The 15,094-nt window shown below is 41.9% G+C and overlaps 1 protein-coding gene across 1 annotated transcript in view; it reads left to right on the forward strand.

The window, feature by feature from the left end:
- Positions 1-1,183: 1,183 nt before the first annotated feature.
- Positions 1,184-15,094, forward strand: part of trak1b (trafficking protein, kinesin binding 1b) — an 81,993-nt gene continuing 68,082 nt past the window's right edge. Inside the window, exons 1-6 of the mRNA XM_063185126.1 lie at positions 1,184-1,253; positions 10,961-11,037; positions 11,831-11,947; positions 12,207-12,304; positions 14,321-14,426; positions 14,622-14,700. Coding sequence (XP_063041196.1) covers positions 10,987-11,037; positions 11,831-11,947; positions 12,207-12,304; positions 14,321-14,426; positions 14,622-14,700 — 451 coding nt within the window. The 5' untranslated portion in view covers positions 1,184-1,253; positions 10,961-10,986. The remainder of the gene's footprint in view (positions 1,254-10,960; positions 11,038-11,830; positions 11,948-12,206; positions 12,305-14,320; positions 14,427-14,621; positions 14,701-15,094) is intronic.

Genomic DNA, 15,094 nt, shown 5'->3' on the forward strand with positions numbered 1-15,094 from the left:
TCTAAAGCAAATTTGTTTATCTTGGTCTCAAGAGAGATGAACAGACCAAGGATATGGATCACTGGAACCATGTTGTGTGATCTGAAGAGACCAAGATAAACACATTTGCTTTAGATGGTGTCAAGCATGTGTGGTGGTAAACAAGTGAGTTTTACAAAAAAGGTGTATCCTCTCATAAGCCAAGCATGGTAGTGGGACTGACATGGTTTGGGGATGCATGAATGCTGTCAACATTGGCAATCTGAAATACACCTAAAAGAAACATGCATGTCAACATGCACTGTGACTACTGAAGCAGATCATGATATTCTCCATAGGATTGCATTCAAATCTCACACCAATCTATTTAAGCCAGATGCAGACTCAAAATTTAAAAGTTCAATGCAAAGAAAGGTTGAAACGCACACTGATGACCTCCCTTGTCATCCCTTTTCATTTCGAGACGATTCGAGCCAACATAGCCCCTTCTCTACCGGATTTTAATCAGGGGTGTACTCACTTTTGTGAGTACATGTTCAAACATTAATGGCTGTATTTTGTTTTTTTCTGAGTGAACAAGAAATTTAAGCGGTTAAATATGTTGTTAAAAGGTCACTAATCATTGTGTCAAAGTTACATCTCTGTAATGCTTTCCTATGAAAAGATATACTCAAAAATCTGCAAAACTGTGAGGGGTCTATTCACTTTCGTGATATACTGTATGTATTGCAAGCATATTGAAAGACAACTGAGTATAATAATGTGGATTAATGAATTATTCTGCTTATTTCAAAGTGAAAGCCCAACTGGGAAACTCCAACTCCCATTGCCATTTTGGCACAGCACTCCACAGTACACAAGTGCACACTGCACACAATGAAATTGCATTTATGCCTCACCCATGCAAGGGGGAAACCTCCAATGGGACAGTACCATGCTCAGGGGTACCTCAGTCATGGAGGAGGATGGGGGAGAGCACATGGTTAATCACGTACTCCCTTTACCAACCGGAGTCAAACTAGAAACCTCTGGGGCAGCACGTCTGACGCCCTAACCACTTACCCATGACTTTGTTTCAGATGTGTGCAACAGCACGGAGCTCGATGAGGTGGAGATCATCAGTCTTCTGGACGAGCAGCTTCCAGTGTATCGTCTGCGAGCCGACACGCTGTACGGCTACGAGCATGACGACTGGATCCACACGCCCATCATCTCTCCGCAGGCACACGTTGAACTAACCGTCGAGCAGATAGAGGAGACCCTCAGCTATTTCTGTGAGCTTCAGCACCCATGAAATCATCCCTCTAAATCAGGGTGGGGAACCTATGTCTGGAGGGCCATTTGCGACCCTGTTATTCAGCTTGACATGAAATATGACATATTTTGTAAAGGAATCTTGGAAATTACTTTTGGAATACAATTAAGTTATATTCAGGGCACCTACAGAAGGTGGGGTCTGTTTTAAAGGTGGTTGCCTTCAATATAGGCCTAAAGTGCAGGAGGAAATCCTGGTTTGTGTTCATAGTACAGCCCTTGGAGTAATTTGAAGTGGCCCCTCGAATGAAAAAGGTTCCCCACCCCTGTTAACACATTGAGTACCAACAACGTAATAATGTTTTTCACGCCCATGCGTTGTATACCAACAACGTAAAAATACGTTTTTGGTCATATTTGGAATCTACATCCTTCAATACATAGTATTTGTGATTTCGGGAGGTCTGTGACTAATACAAGTGACAAAAATGGTAGTCAAAAGCTTGTGTCATGATTTGGACATTTTCATTTTAATCACAACACCAGAGCAGCAACCGTAGGTAAAGCAGACGGTCTATTATGAATTACAAGAACCTTTGGGTAAAGTAACCCGCATTGCCTTGTGTGTACACCATGCTGATCCAGCTCAGCTTGCAGCCCTGTTAGCCTTGTGAATCCACCATAGAGAATCACAACTTGTGATTCTCTATGGTGGTGGACTATGATGCTGTCGTCAAGAATCGTGCCAGTTGTGTACTTACGTTTATGATCGGCGTCCACTCTGTCGCTTTTTATAGTGTCCTTCACGCAATAAACACACAGGAAGATAATAGTCGTGTCTGGCAGCCTGAGTAGGCTAACATCCTTACCCAGATCCTTGGCTAGATCCTTACAAATGACCCCCAAACTGTGATCGGATCCAATACCCTGGGATTTTGAAGTTTGATCGCCGGCAAGATAAGTTGAATTGTAATCCTGTTTATGTTTTCTCCCCCATGAAAATGAATTTTCTGGAGCTTGCCGTCAGCCAGATGCTAGCCTACTAGCTATGTGGCTACGTAAACACTGCATCCCATATGGATCACCAGTTATGGATCAGGCATTGGGTTATTGGATTTTGTTACCGAGCTTGGGTTAAATTACTTTCGGAACTTGTTCCTTGTTCATCTTTCTGCGTGTTACTGAAGACCGCGGCACTTTCATGCAAAGGCATTCGGCTATAACTTGCAGAGCAAACTTTGCTGTGAGCCTGTGAAGCCCTGGACGTAAATGCGTGTTTTGATTGGCCAAGGTAGTCAGACAGGAGGTGTGTCAAGACAGCTGAGCAGGACAACACGAAGCTGAGCTTTTGTGCCAGCTATATTTCATATCAATACCAACTAATCCCCTTCTAAAAGCGTGACATTCTGAAACAGCGCTTGGTTCACAAAAACCTTATTATCGGGTCGGACTCGGGCTTGAAGCAAACAGACATTGTGAAAATTGTAAGCAACCAGAGGAAACGTTTCAGTTCATGCAAACGGCAGTTTTGTGATTAAAAAATAAGTAATTGAAGATGCATAAATGAAAATGTTGGTAGGCTACTCGTGCGAGTTATTATTATTGGCTGTATGCACGCGCCAGTTACCAGTGGCAGCATTTGGACGCCCACTCCGAGTCAGCAGGGATGCCGAGTCAACTTGCTTTCTTAATAAGCGCCAAATCAACAGTTGTCAGCTCGCGGGTATTTATTTGCACTAACAGTAACGTAACAAATGTTTCAGTAGCCGCGCTGACTGCATCCAAAACGTATTTGTTAGTTTTCGCATTTCTTATCTTCTCACACCCCTCCCATGCATTCGATCACTGCACCCAACACCTCTGGTTAGTCTAACCGAAAGAAACTTAAGGTGCGCCGTGTGTGTCTGTTTATACTTACTATGCGTGTGTAACTAAATTAGGCTACTGCAAATTGCCTCATCCTAACGTCTTTGCCTATCCTGGCTATTTATCACGTGCTATTTTGAGTATGGAGGAGCCCACATAGAAAATCTTGCTTGCGCACAGGTTCTGTTGTTATTTCAGTGGTCTCGGGCTTCGGACACAAACATTTTAATTAGTCTCGGTCTCGGGTCGCTGTCGATCACTTTTCTGTCGGCTGAGGGCCGGGCTCGGACAGGAAAAAACGGCCCAAGCCACACTCTAACACACACACACACACACACACACACACACACACACACACACACACACACACGCATACCGTATTGGTCCGAATCTAAGATGGGCTTCAAAAATGGAGGTCGTCTTCTGTTCATGGACTTGTAAAAATACCGGCAAAAATGATGGTGTGACTCAACCAGAATGAATTACGCCATCATCCATCACAAAAATGCCAAAACACCTAATATTTGCACATTCAATCCTTGTTACATTATGAATGCCAGACGTTTATCAATATCAATGTCAACGTGGTGCGGGACAGACAGCAAGAGAGAATGAACACATTCAACCGTGACTCATCACTCTACTTCTATTCGCATTCTGTTTTGACAGTCTGAACAGGAAAGCTTTGGTTGTTGTCCCTGACTAGCCAGGCCAGGCCCTCCTAGTGACGCAGCACCTTCGGTGTTGCTTCCTGTCAGGCCAGGAGCAATACAAATATAATTTCTGTGCTCCGAAAAATTCAGGAACTCCACCCACTTTGTCGGGAAGCAATCAACTTTGAGCAGCTCCAATGGCCCTGGGTAGAGGCGTGTTCAAGGCAGTGATGTGGTTTAAGCAGAGACGTTCTATTGGGACTAAGAAAATATTTCATACACCCAGGGCTCTAAATTAACTTTTTCCACCACCAGTCAATTTGGCTAGTAGACATTTTTTCTTACTAGCCAAATGGAAGGTCAATTAGCCATTTTTTTTCTCACCAAAATAAACCATGCGTTGCTTTTAATTATTTCATGTCCTCAACACCGATAAACAATATAAATATTATACTCAATATAATTCAGTCTATTCTATAATTATTTAGTAATTATATTTTTATTACCTGCATTTCATTATTTTTCATTCCATTTCCATATACTGTACAGACAGCCAAACACTAGCCTACTACCTCACACACCATCACCCAAACCTCACATACAGTATAGGCTAAAGGGCCGTACACACACGTCGCTGCTAGTTACTCGCTCAGCGGATGAAGTCAATAGAATGTCTACGTGTTCCAGCGAGTCTCGCTGGCGAGTAGGCGAGGAGAGTACAAGCGATGCTATGTGGGCGGGTTCCGAGATAAACTTATTTTATCTTCGAGCGACGCGAGTTAAGCGAGTAACCAATTGGAATGCAGAATACAGATTATTGACAGGTGACGTTGCCCCTGTGGTGTTCTGACCACCCAACTTCTGCACGCCATCACACTTTGGTTATAGGTGTTGAGGAAAATACATACAGTGTACACCAATCAAAGGCTCATATGCATGGTTGTGCACAGCACACGATCAACGTTAAATAGCGTAGGCCTACATTTTGTTTCGTACGGACGTTATTGGCGCGGACAGCGGGAACCATGACAACCAGTAAACAAAATCACCCAGAGCGAGTGGCAAGTAGGCGAGTGAGCAAGTAGCGAGTAAATAGCAGCGACGTGTGTGTACGGCCCTTTACAACTACAACACAGCATGCCTTCAACACTAATGTCACACACATACCAGACTTTCAACATACACTAGCCAAACACACACACAAACAAACACTGCAAAACCTCATATCCCCTACACAGCATCACTTCACACACAGTGAGCCAAATACCATGGACAATGCACAGAAGAGAGGGGAAGGGGAGAAGAGATGAAGGAAGGAGAAGGAGACGGAGAGGAGAAGGACAGGAGAGAACACCCGCGCACGCATGCGCACACACACACACACACCTACACAGTGCGTGAATGATGTCTGCATTGTGTGTTTATGCTGCTGCTGCTGCTGCATGACACCTTCAAGTTCTTCCAGGTCAGATTAGCTTTATTTGCGATGCGCTGGGAATGACAATTACCGGTACGCTATGTCAACTAGACATCCAATAACACCACGGAGACCATGCTTACTTTGTTACTTTCGTCGCTAGTTTTATCTATTTATTTAGTTATCTTTTTTTTAACTTACTCGTATACCCATGTCAAACTCGTGCAGGGTCTTTGCGATGGCGTGGGCGTTATTAGGAAACGACAACTCCATCGTTTGTAGTTGCGAGGACCTCGCAAATATCAGACGGCTTCTGACGGCAACGACACTGTTTTGACAGACAGCTGTCCTGTTCCTCCACTCACTCGCGCCGTTTTCACTCCACCAATACTCTATTTCACCGTCACAACAGTTACGCTGCTATTACGGCACATAACCTTGCTTTAACCACTGCCACATTCTTTTTCACCTGACCAAAACCTACAAAACCGAAGTAATCCGCGCTAGTCCGCTCATTGAAAATATTTTTAGCAACACTAGTTCCAGCGCGCGGGTATCAAACACGCAGCCAATGGATGTGAGGCTGGTTATTGTGATTAACGGTCAGCCAATGGGTGTGGGCTACATCATGACAGTAGGACTAATGTTCATGGGTAATGTAGGCGTCGTTTTGACGTTCATCAGATGGCAGCTACAGATCTGTGCGGGCAGCTGTTTAACGTTCAGTCGGGCGCGCGCTACCGGCCAATTTGGCTAGTGGATGATTTTTTCTACCAGCCAAAATGAATTTTCACCCGCATTTGGCGTGTTTGCGGGCGTTAATTTAGAGCCCTGCATACACCTCAATCGCATGCATTATCTCTGTGGGATGTGTCTGCTACACTTTAGAATTCTTGTACACAGATTGATCCTTGCACACCAACCACATTGTCCATCTGGGCAGCCGTCTGAAACCCGTGCTGCAACTTGAAAATAGAAAATGCATGGGTCTGAAATGGTGATGACCTTTGTGGCACAAAAAACACACGTCAACTAGGTTATCCAGGTATTAGCGGGCGCAGTCACACCCCGGTCTGTGACAAAAGTGTATCACAAAAGTGAGTACACCTCTCACATTTCTGCAGAATTTTAAATGTGCACTGTAATGTTTTTTTCAGCAGTTTGTTTCCAGAATTCATGCTGCCCTTTCACAAATGTTAGTTTTTTCATTTTTTCAATACTTACCACCACCATCGATTTCCAAGTATTCATTATGACTGGGAAAATTGTATGAAATCACACATGAAAAGGTGGATCTTCTCCATGTCCGCCATTTTTAGTTTTTTAGTTTTTCGAGAAATAGACATTTTTAGCTGCAAAACATACTGTACTTTGGTCATACTACTAAATATTAGTTCCTTATTTAGCAAATATTCATGAAAAGATCAAATTTGGCAATAGGCAGCACCGTTTCAATGAGCAGCATACAGTTGCAATACCTTCTCTGGCAAGTCACCATCCTACACAGTGCACCTTTTAAGAATATCTTGTCATTGGACAACACCAAATAAATTCAACTTTGACACAATGCAAAGTAGTCAATGTACAGGTTATACAACTGTTAACATTTATTGGCAACTCAAAATACTTCCAAATATGGCCATTAATGTCTCAGCCTCTGCCAACAGAAGTCTGTAGTGCACCCGCAGAATAGTGGCATAGGCTACTACCTGTGCGTACCTGTGCACGTGAGTGTTGTTTCTCACTCTACTACAATCTATGCAGAATCTTTCTTCAGATCCAGCCAGGTAATGGTTATTTTATACAGTAATGGAAAAACTAAATTAACAACAACCTGAAAAACAACCCTCTGTTTGTCGAGAATAGTCTAATACTTGAGTATTAGATAACTTAAATATTGCATAATTCAGTCCAGTATATTTTTTGTTCACTATAATCTTCCCTGAAATATAACAGCATAGCACAATATTGTAGTGCTATTTCTACGCTTGCAGATTAATTTATCAAACCTAAAAGAGCATGGTGTTGTACAAATGTTGACCTTGGTCGATTATTGCCTGCCCACGTGATCTCTGTATGTGCCTGCGGCTTAAAGTAAAAAATTGATCTTTTTCATGTTCTATTGATCCTGTTTTTTTTTAAGTGGCAGACAAAAGACGAGTAATTTGTTGCCACCAGACCATATGTGAAGGGAGATTTAATGGATTTTGTCTGCAAAGGCATTCACCATAATAACATCCATCTCCAGTCTTATTTACTGTTAACAAATAGCAGTGAAAACAGTTTCATAAACAATCTTGTTTACAAACATGAGGTATCCACCCATTACTGTCATACATAATGACCACAGCTCTCCTGATTGGTCACTTCTCCCTCCCTCATACTGTAAATGCACACACGCTATTGGTCTCCCTCTTCCTCATGAATGCACACGCTCTTTCTCTGTCTACTCTACTTTGTTTTCGCCATATCTGCACCTCGCTACTCCCTGTGCTGCAAAGTGTGAGAGTATACAGGCTTTTTCTATATTTTATTCTATCTTATTTTATACTATTTTCGTGACCGCACTACAAAATGGCATGAGACTGGGTTGGAGTGTACACTCTTTGTTGTTTTCGCCATCTCTTCACTTCACTACTCCCTGTGCTGCAAGTGTGTCCTGAGAGACTGAGGTTTCTTCCAATGAGAGTATAACAGTCAGAATGCATTGTGTCTTTGGGATGGACTACTTTCCGCTGGAGCAGTCGCAGTGCAGCGATGGCAGTGAACTTCCAGGTTCAGTGAATTTCACAGGTCTTTTTTGTGGTGTTGTGCTGTGTGCTGTGTTCTTTAGCTTGAAAGTGTGTGTGCGTGCGTGCGTGCACATGGAAGTGCGCACAAAGGAGGTGGGAGTATTTGTCTGGTGACTTTTGTTGTTATGTTTTTGAGTGACATGGTAGTAATGGGCAAAGTATACGATGTATTGTTGTGGTACACAGTATACTTTGATGAAATGAAGTTTAACTCATACAATTGTGTATTTTTTTACTGACTGCTAAATGTGTGTGTGTGGTTTCATGTTGTTATTACATAAGTTCTGTTCTTTTTGCCTTACTGGTCTACAGTGGTCTCCTTTACATGGGACATTTAATTCTGAATTAACTCAATTTCATTGAAAATAGAACTTAATTCCACTTTGAAAACATCATGTAAATACTTCACAATTTTGAATTGAAGTTATTTAGAATTAAACGTTGTTTTCCGAATGCATTGGGTGGTTTATTCCACTTTTAATTCAGTTAATCCGCTTTGAACAACTCTGGTCGTTCGATGCATGCTCGTTGCTACGACGCAGACTAGACCCAGCACGAGCATCTTCTGTCCAATCGAAATGCTCTCTGATCTCCAGAGATTTATTCAGAATGAAATGAAATCGCTTCAGAGAATAATTTTAATTCCGAGCTAATTAATTTGGAATTATTAATCGGGAATTAAAAACGTAATGTAAAAGTGGCCAATGTGAAGTTAACAGTAAGGGATGGTTGAAGACACCGGCTAGGTGCTGAGTATTGGTGGAATATATATTTGTGTGACCCACAGGCACAGGTGAAAGATACACTGTATACAAAACTTACAAAATTGTTCATGTGGACTATACATTTCTTACAATATGGAACATACCACTTACAATGTGGCCCATTTCTCATTTTCTCATTTAAGGAACACTGATTCATTACCTCTGACAAGGAGGAAATGTTTTCGCTCATGTTGGTCTGTCTGTCTGTTTGTCTGTTTGTCTGTTTGTCAGCAGCATAACTCAAAAGCTAATCAACGGGATTTGGAAGAAACTTTGTGGAGTTGTTGATAATGACCCAAGGAACAAGTGATTAAATTCTGGTGGTGATCTGGATCACGAACCAGAACCAGGACTTTTAAAAAGAATCTGTCAGCAGGATAACTCAAAAACTAATCTGATTTGGACGAACCTTTGTGGAGTTGTTAGTAATGACCCAAGGAACAAATGATTAAATTCTGGTGGTGATCCGGATCACGAACCGGAACCAGGACTTTTTAAAATATTCTTCACCATTGATGGCCTTTATATCTAGACACCTCTAGTGACCAGAAATTGAATTGCAGAAACTCCACAAAAAGAAGGCAGAAAGACTTGGGGTGAAGCATAGTCAAATGTTCAAGCAGCTTCCTTGGCGGAGTTGGCGCTCTCTGAGTGCTTCTAGTTCCAGATGGAAACAGCAAATTACAAGATTTGTTATAGCTATTTATGTTTTGATACTGTATGTCTTTTTCTTATGGGTATTTAAGCAATAAGCCAAGAGAGGCAGTGGGTTGTGCTCCATTTACCACGGGTAAGGGGTCTTACATACCAGGGCGATAAAGTGTCGCGGAACAGCCGCGTTTTTTACCGGCGTCTGTGAAAATACATTGAAACATATCTGTCCCCTTACACACCAACCGGCGGTAGTCGAGCGTCAGCGGCGTGGGAGCTGGCTCCGCGCCGCGCTGCATTTGGAAAATAGAACTCGAGCGTATTTTTCACGCCAGCGACCGGCGGTGTTTCATTCAAATGAATGGCAAAGTAGCATGCTAGCTTTGGCTGTGGAGAGGGTTTTGAACAGGACTGGCCGCGCACGCCGACGCTGTCAGTGTGAAAGGCAGAGAAAAACACACCGGCCGAAACTAAGCAGAAAGACTGCGTTCGTCCCGCGACCGTTCCGTTCCGGTATGTTTTGGTATGTTTTGGCCCTAACAAGAGTGGGGCATGATGCGAAGCGGAGTGGCGTAAACCACTACTGAGCGTGCATGTGTTCGTCACGCTGCCAGACACACACTTCGCTACAAAAACTCCGCAGGAATGAAACGTGATCACACTGATACCCCAGCCACAGATGGTGCAAAGATGTGCTACTCTTGCGGACTCCCTACCCCAACTGCAACATATTCTCATTACCTATGTAGATGCGCGTCGGGTCTAACTTATACGCGCATAGAATCTTCAGTTGGAAGGTGTGGGTTTACGCCCGATATACCACGGCTGTCAGCCAATCAGAACAATGGTCTACAATACGGCCCATAGACATGTACACACATTTACATGAAAGTTTCCGAAAAGGTTGTTTACACTTACTTGCAAACATTTACAATCCATTTTCACATTAAACTTGTCTAATATTACAAATATAAGTAAAATGATTAATTTGGCACAAAAGTTATAAGAAATATCCGTAAAAATAGCCTCATACTAATCTAATTCTAAGTCATTCCAATGGGGTTGATTGGGGTGAATGGCCAACAATTTTGTTCCATAACTGCATGTAGTTGCCATATGGCAACCACAATATTTTACCGCTTTACAAAAAATCTTTGCATTTTAAGTTGTTTTAAAGATGAAAAAGAACAGTTTACATATTACAGATAGTGCTTTTATTTTTTATAACAATATCTTGGGCTGAAATGTTAGTAAAACATTGGTTTATGGAAACCTTGAGCACCAAAGTAGGTGATGAAAAAGGGCTTCCTGTGTTTATTTCTTAATCATGTAACCTGAAAAGTTTTTTGGTTGCAATGTAAAAGGCTGTCTTATCACAAATAAGTAGAAATAAACAGGTCATAGTGTACCATCTATTAGAAAACCTGGAGAAAGTTTACAGTTGCCATATGGCAACCCCATGCAAATAGACGATTGGGCAAATCAACAAAGTCAGCAAAGGATCAAATACTTATTCTCACTGTATACACAGCAGTGCCAGGTGAGGTGAAAAGTAACCTCTAATCTCTTTGTATCTTTGTACAGTGCTATGTGCTGACAGAGTTGGACAGATGACTAAAACCTACAATGATATTGATGCTGTAACACGACTACTTGAAGAGGTAAGAGAGGAAGCCATTTGTAATGAGCATGCATGTACTCATTCAGCACATACTGAGGGCAGCCGTATCCTAGTGGTTAGGGAGTTGGTCTTTCAATCAGGGGGTTGTAGGTTCGAATCCCACCTGACCTCTCCCTACACCTCCCTAAATCCATGGCTGAGGTGCCCTCATCCATGGCTGAGGCACTGTAACCACTTAGTAATAGTAAATGTCTAAGTGTCTCCCAGAGTCTCCCAGAGGCAGCAAGACTGAGCACATCTCTTGCAGCTTTCAAGAAACAACTAAAGACATTCCTCTTTCGAGAGAATCTACTAGACTAATGCTTGAACTGGCCTTGCCCCAGGGCAGACTCCTGACATGATGTTTAGTTTAGTTTAGTTTAGTTTAGTTTGTGAGTGTGTGTTTGTGTGTGTGTGTGTGTGTACTCGTTATTTACTCTTTATATTTAAAAAAAAAACAAAACAAAAAAAACAACTAACCCCTCTTTGCAACTGCACTTGTTGTTCTGTATATCTCCTGTACACTTTGTATTTGCTTGTGATGTTGGCTTGATTATGTCCTCTTTTGAAAGTCGCTTTGGTTATAAAGCGTCTGCCAAATGCAATGTAATGTAATGTAATGTAATAATAATGTAATAAAAAATGTAAGTCGCTCTGGATAAAAGCATCAGCTAAATGTAGCAATGTAATGTAATGTAACGCATGGTGTTTATAAAGGATGATGAGGGTTATAGATGTTTCACTCCCTCCTTTCCAACGAAGCTCTTTCATGTTTTCTCTATGGGAACTAACAGAAGGAACGAGATCTAGAGTTAGCAGCCCGTATTGGCCAGTCCCTCTTGAAGAAGAACCGGAGACTGACCGAACAGAATGATTACCTGGAGGAGCAGGTGCTAGCAATACGGGAAGAGGTGAGGCACACACACACACACACACACACACACACACACACACACACACACACACACACACACACACACACACACACACACTACTATTACTCAAATGCGATCTAATGTGATGTTTGAAATCTATAGTGCTGCATAGTGATGTCACATTTTCAGGCACAGCGCACAAGTATAATTTCCATTCCTCTCTCTCTTTTGCCATCTGTGGCCATCCCCCTTCTCTGATTTGTCCTATCCACCTCTCTCCATCATTTGATCTCAGGTTGCTCAGCTGCATCACGAGTTAAACCTGAAGGATGAGCTCTTGCAGTTTTACACCAATGCAGCGGAAGAAAGTGAGGAGGACAGTGGCTCGCCAAAGTAGGAACAACACACACAAAACTTAAAACAATCTATGTGTATTTTCACACCTAGTCCCCCAGCCTGATCTCCAAAAATTCCGTGCTCCTGGACACAGATGTTAAGGACACGAAATCCGTGTCCAGGAAATCCGTGTCTGTGCTCCTGGACACAGAATTGTTTCCGTGATGGGCACACGGAAGTGCTTTCTATAGGCTATTACCACAGCACTGTGTTAACTCTATCCTTAGAAAATACACCAAATGTTAATCCTAAACAAAATAATGCTATAGCAATTTAAGTTGTGCCCTGACCAAAACATTCCCTTACCTTAACCTGTCATTAAAGACATATTTTTGAGAAATACCTTTTCCAGTTGGTTGCTAGGCTATCAAATTCATATAATGGATGAAAGAAAATTAGCTGTGCCCAGACCAAAACAATCCCTAACCCTAACCTGTCAGTAAGAAATGTTTTTTTTTTTAGAAAAAATATTTGAAATTAGAAAAATCCTGAGAAAACACAAGACTGTGGAAACAGAGCTGTGGGAGTATAGAGAGAGCACTTCTGTGTGTCCATCACGGAAAATAATTCCGTGTCCAGGAGCACGGAATTTTTGGAGATCATGTTGAGTCACCTTTAAGTGAACCAGACTCAGTCATCTTTAACTCATTGAGTGCCAGCCATTTTCAAATTCAGACCGGGGGGTTGCCAGGCTTTTTTCAACGTTTGAGTGATTTTTCAAGAGCCATAAAAAATTGAGTTCTTTGTCCATGTGAACAACAAACATACCAGATCAACGTGTTAGGCCCCACCCCCCATAAAAAAACGCAATTGACTTGATATCAAGTCTTTGGCACTGTGCCATACATTCTGAAAAGACTCATTTTCAAGTCCATGGCACTCAAAGAGCTACGAAGACCAACAAGTGAACCAACAGCAAAATGACTCAGTTCTGTTTTTGCGATTGAATAAAGAATCGGCTGATCTTTCTGGTCTTGTTAGGCTTTTATGGTGTGTCAGTCCTCTTCATTTAATTTCATTTCATTTTCAATAGGGTTTCATTTCTGGTGATTTAGAATTAAACTGGTGAGTTAACACCAAAACGTGATATGGAAATCTACGGGGTATATTGAAGAGTGAAGTGTGGGTCACCAGGTCAGCAAACAAGAACAGCTGACAGCAAAGCATCAAGGATATCTGGGCTTCCATAACTCCCATGCACTGTTTTTGCCATTGAATTCAATGTTAGACGCATCATGGCAGTTATTAAGACAGAGAAAGTACCAACCAAGTATTGAACATTGCATGTTATGTGGACAGTACCAAATTTCAACTGATTTGATGTGACCCGAATTTTGCCGAAGAAAATTTTGATTTTATTACAATATTCTAATGATGCGAATTCCCCAATTCATGGGTTTTTTGAGCTGGAAGGCCAAAATATGTAAAAATAAACAATTGAATGATTGGAATTGTTAAAAAACTGGGCCATGAATCTATAATCCATGACAGTTTAACATTATTGATGGAATTATGGAAATAGATCAACTTTTCACGCTATTCTAATAAAGTGGCCTGGCGCTGTATATAGCGCAATATCACAACTAAAGTTGTCTCAAAGCGCTTTTAAAAAACACATGCAAATACACTTTCCCACATTCACACACCAGCTCGGGGCAATGGACAATAACCATAAAGACACAACTAAGGCCATTTGTTCGTTTCTAAAGATGTGAGAGTGATTCAGTGATAAAGTATTATGAACTCATTTAAACATCCATGGGAAGTTGTCAAGATACAAATTGAACATCACTCTGGGATGCGCTCATTTCTACACCACCGTAATTTGACAAATATCATTCAAGTTATGCTATTAACCTTACTTATTTGTTGTAAAGTCAACAGATATTGTTTTAAACTTAGTATATGCGTGTTTTGTGAAAAAATACTGTATGGACTATAACATTCTTATATTTCAGATTGATTGATTGTTTGATTGATCAAACTGTTGCTGTTTCCGCTATCTGCACCAAGTAGGCATGGCCACGGTGGTGTGGCAGCTCCCAGTGGCTCTGCCATGGACACAATGCAGCGGAAGCTCAAAGAACTGGAGGAGGAAAACCTGTCACTCAGAACAGAGGTACACTTATTATCTCATTGGAAGAATTATATTTATATTATATTATATTTTATTATATTATATTATATTTTTGAGTTTTTTTAATTAGGCGTTTCTAAAGATCTCTTTCTCTCTCTCTCTCTCTCTCTCTCTCTCTCTCTCTCTCTCTCTCTCTCTCTCTCTCTCTCTCTCTCTCTCTCTCTCTCTCTGTGCTAGGCATCCCATTTGAAAACAGAGACAGAGAGCTACGAAGAAAAGGAGCAGCAGCTGGTTCAGGACTGTGTGAAGGAGCTCAGTGAGTTTTTGTGTGTGTGCGTGTGTGCGTGTGTGTGTGTGTGTGTGTGTGTGTGTGTGTGCGCGTGTGCGCGTGTGCGCGTGTGTGCGTGTGTGCGTGTGTGCGTGTGTGCGTGTGTGCGTGTGTGCGTGTGTGTCTTGGTTTATCCTGGCAACACCATCCTATGTCCTCCACCCAAAGATTTTGGCTCCGCACATAGTCTGGCGAAACCCATTACTGATTGGTTAAGGTAAAGCTGCGTCCCATTACTACCACTTCCACTCGTTTTGACCCCTAACACTCGCTTTTGCGCGTTCCCGTGAAAGTGTAGGGTGTCCCGTTTCTTTAGGGAGGAGAGTGAAAGTGCAAAAAATACACTTAAAATTTCACTTTCACCGAGTGGGGGTAGGACCCC

This window comes from Engraulis encrasicolus, chromosome 20 (assembly GCF_034702125.1).
Source record: "Engraulis encrasicolus isolate BLACKSEA-1 chromosome 20, IST_EnEncr_1.0, whole genome shotgun sequence".
Classification (NCBI taxonomy): domain Eukaryota; kingdom Metazoa; phylum Chordata; class Actinopteri; order Clupeiformes; family Engraulidae; genus Engraulis; species Engraulis encrasicolus.